Source organism: Saccostrea cucullata, unplaced genomic scaffold, assembly GCF_032062105.1.
Source record: "Saccostrea cucullata isolate Sc308-1 unplaced genomic scaffold, CSIRO_AGI_Scuc_v1 ctg6176, whole genome shotgun sequence".
Classification (NCBI taxonomy): domain Eukaryota; kingdom Metazoa; phylum Mollusca; class Bivalvia; order Ostreida; family Ostreidae; genus Saccostrea; species Saccostrea cuccullata.
The window spans coordinates 21,084-33,932 of NW_026928649.1; the positions used below are offsets into that span (position 1 = coordinate 21,084).

The 12,849-nt window shown below is 30.9% G+C and overlaps 1 protein-coding gene across 1 annotated transcript; it reads left to right on the top strand.

The window, feature by feature from the left end:
- Window positions 1-8,614: 8,614 nt before the first annotated feature.
- Window positions 8,615-11,873, top strand: LOC134278284 (uncharacterized). Its single transcript, XM_062760600.1, has 4 exons — window positions 8,615-8,662; window positions 9,862-10,077; window positions 10,770-10,874; window positions 11,800-11,873. The coding sequence occupies exons 2-4, from the start codon at window positions 9,864-9,866 to the stop codon at window positions 11,826-11,828; spliced, it is 348 nt and encodes a 115-aa protein (XP_062616584.1). The 5' UTR covers window positions 8,615-8,662; window positions 9,862-9,863; the 3' UTR covers window positions 11,829-11,873.
- The last annotated feature ends 976 nt before the right edge of the window (window positions 11,874-12,849 follow it).

Below are 12,849 nucleotides of genomic sequence, written 5' to 3' on the forward strand. Positions count from 1 at the left end.
AAAGACATAATTTCATTAAACCCTGATATTAAAACCATTGTTCACATATTTGACCACACCATCAAACCAATACTGTTATACTCCTCTGAAATCTGGGGTTGCTTTAATCCATTTACTAAGAAATTCACAGATTCTAGCTGTACCATAGACAGAGTATATTCAAATTTATTATGTGAAAAACTCCATCTTAAATTCTGTAAATCAATTCTTGGTGTACATAAATCCACAACAAATTTTGCTGTATTGTCTGAATTGGGAAGGTTTCACTTGCATTTTGACATATTAAAAAGCTTGCTAAGTTACTGGCACAGACTAGAAAATCTTGGCCAATCATTTACTTTATTGCACAAATGCATTCTATGAATCGAATTTACTTTTTAAGCAAAACACATCTTCATGGTAAGGCTCAATCAACTTTTTTATTTCCAATATCATGGGAATTAAAGATTTGTCTTCAGTAAAAACATATAAAATTAAAACTGTCATTAGAAACTGTTTATTTAAACACTACATTAAAGAATGGCATATCTTCATCTCGGACTTAACTCTGACAAAAAGTTAAGAAACTACTGCATTTTCAAACAAAATTTTGGCTTTGAGAATTATTTAAGATCAATTAAAAACTTTGAACATAGAAGAAATTTAATTCGCTTTCGAATATCAGCCCATAGACTCCAAATTGAAAGGGGGCGATATCAAAACATTCCTCGACATGAAAGGTTTTGTCAGAGATGTAACAACAATTTAGTTGATGATGAAAAACATTTTTTATTCATATGTAGTCATGTAAAGGAAGAAAGGGCTATTTTGTATAAGATAATAGAAAAATATTGTAAGAATTTTGATAAGATGGACAATGACCAAAAACTAATATGGTTAATGACCAATGAAAATGTTGAAATTCTTACTCAAATTTGTAAAATGATTCAGAACAATGGAATCTGATTTCTGAAGAAGTATATCTTAAATATATGCATTACATTTCAAGTTATATACTAGGATCCTCTATACCTCCAAGCTGTCCTGGCTACTTGGGGCACAAGACTGACAGTCTGTATTGTCATACTGTTCAATAGGCACCGTCCTTTGGTGCCCCAAGTAGTCAGGCCAACAAATTAAGTTTTCCTCCTACAAGCTGTCTTGGTTGCTTGAGGTACAAGACCGAGCAACCTGGTTTTTCATTTTTTCCAGACTGCTCAAAAGGCATCGCCCCTTGGTACCTTATGTTGCCAGGCCAACAAAATATACATACTTTTTGTAATTATATGATTATTATTAATAATAATTTGATTACATGTACTTGTTTGCTATTTATGGCACGCCAAATTCACAAAAATGAGATAAACCTAGTTTCACATTTGATAAACTAGGTTTATCGACTGTAAACTATAGTTTACAAACCGTAAACTATAGTTAACGATTCGTTAAGTATAGTTTTCATCTGTAAAACTATATTTAACGGTTGTTAACTATAGTTTACGAATGATAATCTAAGTTTATATGTCTGTAATAAGCATTAACAATAGATTTTGTTGATAAACATAGATTCACGTTTGTAAACTATAGTTTACGATCGTAAACTATAGTTAAGAGTTGTTAATCATAGTTTCACAAATCGTGAAACTATATTTATCAGATCGTTAACTATAGTTAACGGTTTGTAAACTATATTTACAAATCGTGAAACTGTATTTATCAGATAATCTATGTTTTGCAATCGCAAATGATTGTTTTCAGTGTTAAGTATAGTTTACGGTTGTGAAACATAGATTATTGCGTTAACTATAGTTTACAGATGTAAAATATAGATTAACGTTGTTAACTATAGTTTACAGTCCGTAAACTATAGTTTACAACCGATAAACCTAGTTTATCGACTATGAAACTATGTTTTGCTCATATTTGTGAATTTGGCGTGCCATAGCTATTATCCGCCTGATCATTGCAGTATAAAGGAGCCTGGTATTTTATTTTTATTATTATTTTTTTTTCTCTTCATACTTTATTATTATTATATTATATGTAATGCTAATATTTCATTGTGAACTACCCGGTATATCAGTATTTCAAATCTGAGAACTTTTACAAGTGAGGATCATGTCAATTTTGCATTGTTATAATGATTATATTGTTTGTCTCTTAATTGTATATGCCCCCAGAGGGCCCTTGATTGGTGAATAAATAAATACTTATATACATCTGTGGTCTTGACGATGCAAGATCGGATAAAGTTATCTACATATTAAAATATTTTTAAATACATTAAAATATTTTGACTCGAACAGAAGCTATTAAAGATTATCATGATCTTGAGGTTCAAAGTTATTGTATCGACCATAAAATTTCCTCAGGTCTTCTTTCAGCAGATTTCCTTTTTATGCGTCACTAGATCCATTTTGGTTTACGATATACAGCACAGGCACTTGTTTCGTATACGGGGTCCCCCTACCTATATTCATTTATGACAGGTAAGGTTTTTTCTCATATTTTTTGTATTTAAAAATTAATGAAATTTTCACAGAATAAAGAAGACAATATCACTAAGTAATGGTATCAGTGAGATTATAAGTTTGACCGATTAACAAGGGTATAGGTAATTACTTAGAAATGAGTAACCTGCTCCAAATATCTTATCCGGCGGGTCATAGTTGAAATTGCAGCATCTAAAACTTTGACTTACTAGAAGCATCTTCCTTGCATATCTGATTATTGTAGGACAAGAATTTAAAACAATTCTATAAATTTCACAATCTTTGATAAAGTTATGATTATGATATATATACTAGTATATTTCAGACTGTTTATTCACTCGACAGATATTACAACCAAACTTGTGTTTGAAGATAATTAACCTTCTACTAGTATAAAAATACTATTAGACCTACGTAAAAAGTTGAGAGAAGTTTTATCAAGATCATAAGGGAATCATCTTTATGTAATCCTAGTGATCTGGCTAGGCTACCGCAATAGTTGAAATATAACAAAACAATGTATATTGAGTGAGAATTGTCATTTATTAAATGACGATAAGGATATAACAGGATATAACACAAATAAAGTTAAGGGGAGATCACCGGAATATTTCCTGAGTACAAAGAACAATAAATTTGGCAACGGTATTTCCCCTGTTGCAAACAATCTGGTTAAAATATTTTGACAAATAAAAAGTACATAAACCACAAGACTCTGTAAATATCGAATACGTATCTGAGTCAAAAAGGAGGAACCCCGTCTTTAATATTAAATCATATTTTCCCGAGCACTTCATAAAAAACAGATACTTGCTGATCAAAATTCAAACACGACAAACCATTTTTATTTTGAATATTTTAATTTTTTTTGCTCCTACACGCCTTACATGGTCCTGACTCCACCCGCTTCAGTCATAATCAATAGGCATTGTACAAGTGATAAACACACAGACAAAAGTTTACAATTAAACGGTTTTTACAAAAAGCAGGAAAAGTCGAAACGTATTGTTAATTTTATGAAAAAAAAAATTGATTCAAGAATATAAACAGCAGTAAGAAAATTATCAATTCACTACATCAAGGCAGATCACCTTTTATAATTATCAATATAAAGATCCTTAAAGACAACATGGAAAAACTTGAACAAGATGCATTCAAAGTCCATTTAAGCTAGATTAAATATTACCTAGTGCAAAATCAATAAAAGTTACAGTCTGATTATTATCTACAAGCAATTGTCAAATCTGCTCTAAATAAAACTTTGTTTACGGACAGATGATACAAACAAATTTTATCTTTGAAGGAGACTTAATATTCATGTCACAGGTTTAGAAAAGTGGATAATTCTTAGAATTTTTTCTCCTAATAATTGGAAAATGAAATAGACTTGGAAAATGTCAGTAACATTTCAATAAAATTATAAAAATGGATAAAACACACTCAGTAAAGGTTTACAGATGAAAATAAATTTCAGAATATGTTAGCTTGGTGCTAAAAGTGTAATATAAACTTTAGAAAAATATACCAAGCCAGGTGAATTTTATGAGGAAAAGCAAAATGGTAAAAATCAGCCCATATGATATAGGGTGATTTATACCATTTTGCTTTCCCTCACAAAATTCACCTGGCTTGGTATATTTTTCTAATTTTTATATTACATTTTTAGCACCAAGCTAACTTATTCTGAAATTTATTTTAACCTGTAAACCTTTACTGAGTGTGATTTGTCAATATTTGTTTTTTTATTGAAATATTAGTAATATTTTACAAGCCTATTTCATTCTCCAATTCTTAGGAGAAAAAATTCTAAGACTTATCCGCTTTTCTTAGCTTGTGACATGATACTTATTCTCCTCCAAACAAAAAAAAATTGTTTGTATCATCTGTGTTTAACCTCGCTGAAATATAATATGGATCTTTATGTGCAAATAAAATGCCACTATCTGTAGAATGTATAACATAGTTTACAATATGTTTCAAATTATCAATGAAATATCTGGAAATAACGAACAGTGACTTTAACTTTTCTTTCATCAACCTTCATTACTTATGTGCAGCAATATACCTTCATCACCTGCAGATACGGAGTTTATATATCTCAGTTGATTCGATACGCAAGAGCATGCTCTACGTATGAACACTTTCTAAAACGAGGTAAATTATTGACAAACAAGTTGATGAAACAAGAATTTCAGCAGTGTCGTTTAAAGTCATCATTTTCTAAGTTCTATGGTCCAACAAGTTGATGAAACAAGAATTTTAGCGGTGTCGTTTAAAGTCATCATTTCGTAAGTTCTATGGTCGATACAAGGACCTTAATTGTCAGCAGATCAATTGCATATCATTGAGTCAAGTGCTGACAGGCGTTTTTCATGCTAATTGTTAGTCCATTGTTTCTACACTGAATTGACGATGGATTTTTCCGTTGTTTCCCGATCATGACAAGGAGAACACGGTGGGTGTGATCGATCGACAGGGGATGCTCACTCTTCCATGTCACCTGATCACACCTCTGATGTTGTGGAGGTCCATGTTTGCTGTGCTCCTGTTTCGAATTGTTTTGTGGACTTTTGATTTTGGAATACTCTTCGTTATCTCCATGTGTTTCATATGAATTGTATTTTAGAAGAACTTGGATTTAATTCTTTCAGTCAGTGGTAATTCAACTTAAACTCATAGTTCCCATCAATTTCTAAGGAAGAAATTCGTCAAAATCATGTCAGTTTTGAATATTTTCAATTGCCCAAAGAACCAAAATGAATTTGAATTTGATAATTAGCGATTTTTCAATAAGAAAAGAAAATACTTTTCTCCAGCAAACTTATACCGATTTCAATTTAAGATCTAGAGTGACTCTTAATATACCGATGTGTCGTATCATGTTTCTTATAGTGTTGTTAAAACATTTGAATAAGATAGATAAAACTTACTCTCTTCCTTCAAGGTTATTAAAATATTGAACAGTCATCTAAAGATGTTCCTCTCTAGACTGAAATTTTATCTCAGTAAGTACATACATGTATATAGAAATAAATACAGACATTTTTTAATGATAATAATTATTGTGAAAATAGACAGTGCAACACTTTACATGCATGCTGTTATGACCTGCATTAAACATTACAGTTTTCTTTCTTAGGAAAATCCGCTTTTGTTTAAGTCAGTAGATAAAGTATATATGCACCCGAAACTAACTTAAACAGATATGTCAGCATGATTATGAATACCCAGAAATTTAAAGATCCTCTACATATGTACTTCTATTCCCGAAATTCATATAGGATCGATTTATTTAAATGCAGACTCCGTTTAAAGGTGTAGATATAACCCGTAAAGCGTTTTGTCTTCTTTCCCTAAGAAATAATTTAAAAATAACTCTCTTACAGGTCTATAAATATCATTTCTAAACATTTTTGATTTTTTTTCTTCTGCTATAGACTATTTCCTTCCTCCAGTATGCCAGTGGATAATAGATTATTTTATTTACAAATATTATTTCTTCTGTTTTCATTATAACTTTTTTTATGTTTCTTGTTTTTGCCGTTTTATAGTTCATATGTCTACAGGACCTAATTTTAATTAAGAAAAATGCTATTATAAAGTGCAAGATGTTAAAATCAATTATAATTCAAAGCTCTCTCGATTTTATATTGTCAGCATGCTTTGGGGACCCTAAAATTAAATTATGTTTATTTTTGGTTGGTGATTAAAGCCTGCTTATATCTTACTTAAGTAGTTTTTCTACGGGTGGTGGTGGGGGTGGATGGGTAATAAATAACTGGACCGAAATTCATACAAAAACGTAACAAGGCATCATGACACAGATTGCATCATTTTGAAATGTCAAATCGGCAAATTATCCAGACATTTTGCAGGATTCAGACTGTTCAAAATACATGTAAATCTAATAAATCGAATCGACCAGAATTTTTTTTTTAATTTATGCTGTTGTTAACTGTACACTTACCCTTATCACCTGCATAATAGGCTTTATATCTCTCAGTCGATTCAATGCTCTACCTAAGAACATTTTAGCAAAATGAGGCAAGCTCTAGACAAACAAATTGATGAAGTAGGAATATGAATAGAAACGTTTGAAAAGTCTTTTTTTCCAAGTTCTATGGTCGATATAATGAAATTCGCAGCAAATACAAATTATTATTAATCAAATACTGATGGATGTTTTCAAACTAATTGTTACACACTGAATCGACAACGGATTTTTACTTTTCTCCTAATCGTGACAAAGTCCATGGGGGGGGGTGATTGGTAGGGGATGCTTACTCCTCCATGGCTGCTGATCCCACCTTTGATGTTTTAGAGGTTCATGTCTGTTCCGCTCTTAGTTTTTTGTTGAAGATAACTGTATTTTCTTAATTACTAGTATATCCCCTTGGAAGAAGATTAATCATTCTTTGAACAATTTATAATATGCCTTTTAACTTACCTTACTTAGTGCTAGCTTTGGTTAAGATGGGCTAAGTTGATGTTTAGCTCTACTGGTCAGAGACCAGAAGAGCTTATGCGATAGTAAGGTGTCCGTCGTCCGTCCGTCTGTCTGTCTCTGTCTGTCTGTCTGTCTGTCTGTCCGTCTGTCTGTAAACAATTTTTCAAAACGCTACTCCTCCTACAGTTTGGTCTGATTTTAATATAACTTAAGCAGACAAGTAGACTACATTAAGATACATAAAATAGTGCATCAATTTTTGATTTTGATGAACGGTGTTACCATGGTTACTAAAAATAGAATTTTCTTTGAAATTCCTTTAAAACGCTACTCCTTCTACAGTTTTGGTCTGATTTCAATATAACTTGGCACACAAGTAGACTACACTAAGATACATGGAATAGTGCATCGGTTTTTGATTTAGATGAACGGTGTTGCCATGGTTACTAAAAATAGAATTTTCTGTGAAATTTCTAAAATGCTACTTCTTCTACAGTTATTATCTGATTTCAATATTACTTGGCACACAAGTAGACTACACTAAGATACATAGAATAGTGCATCAATTTATGATTTCGATGAACGGTGTTGCCATGGTTACTAAAAATAGAATTTTCTTTGAAATTCCTTTCAAACGCTACTCCTTCTACAGTTTTGGTCTTATTTCAATATAACTTGGCACACAAGTAGACTACACTAAGATACATGGAATAGTGCATCGGTTTGTGATTTCGATGAACGGTGTTGCCATGGTTACATGTACTAAAAATAGAATTTTCTGTGAAATTTCTAAAATGCTACTTCTTTTACAGTTTTGGTCTGATTTCAATATTACTTGGCACACAAGTAGACTACACTAAGATACATAGAATAGTGTATCGGATTTTGATTTCGTTGAACAGTGTTGCCATATTTACTAAATATAGAACTTTCTGTGAAATTCCTTGAAAACTCTACTCCTACAATTTTGGTCTGATTTCAATATAACTTGGCACACAAGTAGACAACACTAAGATACATAGAATTGTGCATCGGATTTTGATTTAGATGAACAGTGTTGCCATTGTTACTAAAAATAGAAATGTCTGTGAAATTCCTTTAAAACACTACTCCTTCTATAGTTCTGGTCTGATGGCAATGGCTTCTTTCCTCATCCTTTGTTATAAGTACAAACCAGTAGAGCTACAGTCTCGACAGAGACTTCTGGTTGAAAATAACTTTAGAGACGTACAAATACAGATGCCGAATGATGAAAAGCTCACTTAAACTTAAAGCCCAGGAGAGCGTAGTGAAAGAGCCAATTTTGCCGACCCTTCTTTATGCTATCTAAATGAGGCGCCCTTAAGCATACAGAAGGGCATTAAAATATATGACAAGGGCGATAGTAAAAGTATTTTGCAGTTTCATGCATTTCCTTCAGCTGAAAATAATATAGAATTAATTTTTAATCGCCTGATGAGTTCAATTCATTTTTATTCTGTACATACATTAAACGCTGTTGAATACAATTTGTGACATGCTGACTAATGTTTAAGGAAAAAAACCCCTTTCTTCCGAACAGATATATACATGCATATATTTTTCAAATTCGACTCTGTATATGTCTAAGCATGTTTCTTAATAAATCATTTGAATAAGATAGACAAGAACTCTAGTCCTTGAAATTCTTTTAAATATTGATCGGTCTCTTTTAAAATTCCTGTCTGAATTCTTATACTTTGTGGAGTATTTTTTTTTCTTCACCGTAAGTACAAAGAAAAATACAAACAGTTGCTTTTAATGATAATATATTACTCGTATATTAGTGTAAGTAAAATTTGCATTCTTTCATGTCTTGACCTCTAACAAACTAATAATTTTATATTCATATCTATGTCTCTTTTGAGTGAAACACTTTACGATTATTTGCCCCAAATAATTTAACACTTCCCCCATAACAAGGATTCTGAAGTAAATAATGATTTAATTTTTGTTTCATTCCATAGAGAGATAATGTACTCGAGACTAACATAAACAGATATGTCAACATGGTTATGAATACCTGCACCCAGACTTTAAAGTGCTTCTTAAAATTATCTATATGCTCGTTTAAATATACTCCTTATCTAGAAGGTGCATTTGAATGCAGTCCCCAGTTTACTATATGTGAAACCTGTAAACCGTTTTGTCTGATTTTTCCCTAGACAATAATTGTTAAAATAACAAGTTACTCCTCTCTAAAATAATTTCTTTTAAAGAAAGATTTCTCTATTTTGTGTTAGAGATTAATATCCTTTTTTTCCAGCATGCTATTAGGTAATTATATACATTTTCTTATAGTATGATTTTCTGTGCTTTTTAGGTGTATCAAAATATATCAACAATCTTGCAACAAAATATCTAAATAAAAAATGCGAAATTGTGTAGAAGGAAAACGTTTTTGGACATATCTATAGGATTGACAGGTTGGGACTCTACCAACAAAAGTACACCAATAACAAAATAACACCAAAGAAAGCTTCAAAATATAAAAAAAACATAAAAGTTTTACAGACTATAAAAACAAAACACTTTTAGCTATATACAACAGTATCTATATATAGAATAAACAGTTTTTCCTAACATTCATGTATCATATTACCACTGATATGTTTCGAGCGTAAATAATGTATATTATGAATATTTAAAAGACCATCAAATGATATAAAAAAAAATAGCAGTTCCATAACAAACTGGATAATCTTTTACTCAGTTTTGTTCTGTGTTGGAACAGATGCCAAAATTCTTAATATGGAGACAATTTATGGCTTTCAAGCAGAAATGCAGAAAGTCTAAATACCGATAATCAGGGAGATTAAACATTGCATTTCTTTGTATTAATGACATTTTCCATTTTCTCTTCCTCTTTGTTTTGCCATGATTTCAGTTCTACTAAAGTTTTATCAAGCATTTCCTCAATTTTAGAGATGAAGACGTTGGCGTTAGTTTTACTCTTTGGAGTGGTTTGCTTTGGATTTGAACCATTGTCCCCTGACAAGACTTGTCCGAATTTGATATTATCAGAGTTCTATGAGGGCCAATTCCTGAATAGGTGTAATGAAGGTCAGATCCCCCACTGTCTGATTGATGACAAAAATAGACATGGACGGGTGTGTATAAAGGCGGTAACCATCCCGGCAGGTAAAAAACAGCAATAGTCACGTATGCACATAAAAGTTACTCACAGATAACCATACACAAACATTTTTTACGTGTACAAGTAAACAACAGTAAAATCACAGGTAACCAACATTAAAATTACTTACAGTTAAAAAATGTAAAAGTCACTTATTCAGATAGCCAAAAGATAGAATTACTCATACTGGTAATGAAAAGAAAAAGTAACTAATATACACGTCGAGAAGCAATTTTTTTTAATATAGATTTGTCGAATAACATGTAGAAGTAAAAGTTTTTTTTCTGGCAACCCACAGTTAAATTCATTTGAATGAGTAAACAATAGGAAAATTTACTTATACATAATCGTTCATAATCAAAATCTACTTTTATTCGTAAAAAACCCCCAGCAAAATTCCAAGTAATCTACGATTAAAGTAACTTAATAGTATGGAGATCTTACTGATAGTGGATTCTTCAACTAGTACACATGTATATATATGTATTTTTTTTAACAAACAAAAATGCAGGTCTTTTGTTGACTTAAAGCAATATTAACTGAATTAAAAATGCATCTTCTGAGAGATTATTAATTTTTATAAAATCTCCTATTTTTAAAACTTAATGTTTGACGGCATCAGAGTTTAAAATTTTCTATAGTTAAACAAAAACAAAAACAATATATACCCTTTGTTTCTTTTTAATTCAATACTCAGGAGAATGTCCGTTCTACGATTCGGAGAGGAGCATGATAGATAAAAGGAGATGTATTGGAGAGGATTGTCCTAAGAAAGATATACCGTCCACTGCCGCCAGTATATGTAAGTGCACTGAAAAACAATAGCTTTTTAATAATTTTGTCTGAGCATATTTCGTGTCTAAACCTGATGTCCACTATATTCCAATAATGTTTCTCGTCAAAGAATAACAAAGGTAGAAGACATATATATGTAAAAAGTTAATTAGATAACAAAAAAATACTTGGCTCTGAAATGAATAACCTTTATATTACGTGATAAAAAATCGACTGTTTTTACAAGAATTCTTTATGGAAATATATTTATGCATATTTCTGCTTGAAGTCTGATCCAAGGCATTTTCTCTCCTTACTGATTACATTTGGCCCTTGGCTCTTGAAACAGACTAATACTTTAGTCGGAATTTCAATGACCTGTAAAATGCTTAATTATTATTGAATTAATCTCTAATTTTGCAGATAATTACACATTTAAAAAAAATTTTGTGAAGCAATATTGAAAAATCTTTTTTTTTTTAAATCTGCTTAACTTCTACAATATTTTTGCAAATAAACATAAAGATTTTGATTAAAGCTTAGGATGATTCAAAAGTGCAAAAAAGAGACTGAAAGAAAAACTGCCATGAAAGAGTCTGGGTTAGTCTTCGGGGGCGAAGACCTTTCAGGAAGGGAAAGATGGTGATCAGACAGATCAATTAGCTCGGTATAGGAACCAAATACATGTGAATCAGTATGACGGTTTCAGAATCTGTATTGCATAGACTCCATTGCATTTCTCTCCTGACCAGTTATAATCATTATCAGTCAATAGCTATAATATTGCGTTTCAATTTTAATTAAATAAAATTTTAATAAAATTAGACCAAACATTTCAAGGGTTCTTAACAGTATGCGGTAGGACTTTAAGATTGAGTTATTTTAATTTGTAAAAATAGTTTGTTTTTTTTTAAATATCCAAATAATTTTTTTATTTCTTTTTCCATCCACAGATGAAGGATGCTTTCAAAAATTCAGGTAATTGTCTTCACAACATTTTACACCAGAAACAATGTAATGATAATTCGTTAAATAACAGTAATCGAGACATGCGTTTTTTCACACAGATCTTGGACATAAATAGTACATATAACGTTAGAATATTACCATAGAATAAAATAATTAAGAACTTAAATCAATGTACAGATGTAACTTTTTTGAATTTGTGCACTATAATTCATTCAAAACAAGCATTTCTATATCTATATGTGCAAGTACAAAATCTTGTATTCGAGTTTAAGAATTATATTTTTGTACGCTTTATTTCCTAAATCTATATCTAACTATCAATAAAATAGATAAGGATAAAGACTCTGCCATCTAGTGGTTGTACTAATGCTTTTATCTTTTCAATTCGATATATGTTAATTGTTATGGGTCAGAATAACCCTAAATGCCAGCAAAGATCAATAACACAATTTAAACTTAACAATAATTTATTTACAGTAATATATAATAAGTATATGAAACATAAAGTACAAACTTAGCAAGAATCTAAAAATACATACATCAGAGTGTCCGTTACTGCACACAATGTCCCAGTGAAAATATGTCCCAGTAATACCTCAATGATGCTTGTACGACCAAAGTATAGTATCTCTATGCATCGAATTGACAGGGTATTTATACAGTATTAGAAATGTAGAATATTCTAGAAATTGTTAAAACATGATATTACTGGAACAATCTGGACATATACAAAATTTAAGAATGTTCTAGATAAAATGATCAAACATGTTGACCACTCTGGAATGTTGAAGAAACTTAATGTTACTAATTATATACATAATGAAACAATACACATCTCACAACACCTCCCCCCTTAAAAAGTTTGAATGTCAATGAAAAACTTAAATTGTAAAACATGTACATTAATACAAAATCTAGTATGTTTACGATACTCTTGACAAGGCGTCTGCAATAACATTGTCTTTGCCTTTGAAATGCTTAATTGTTATGTTGTATTCTTGTAACAACAAACTCCATCTAGTCAGTCTTTGATT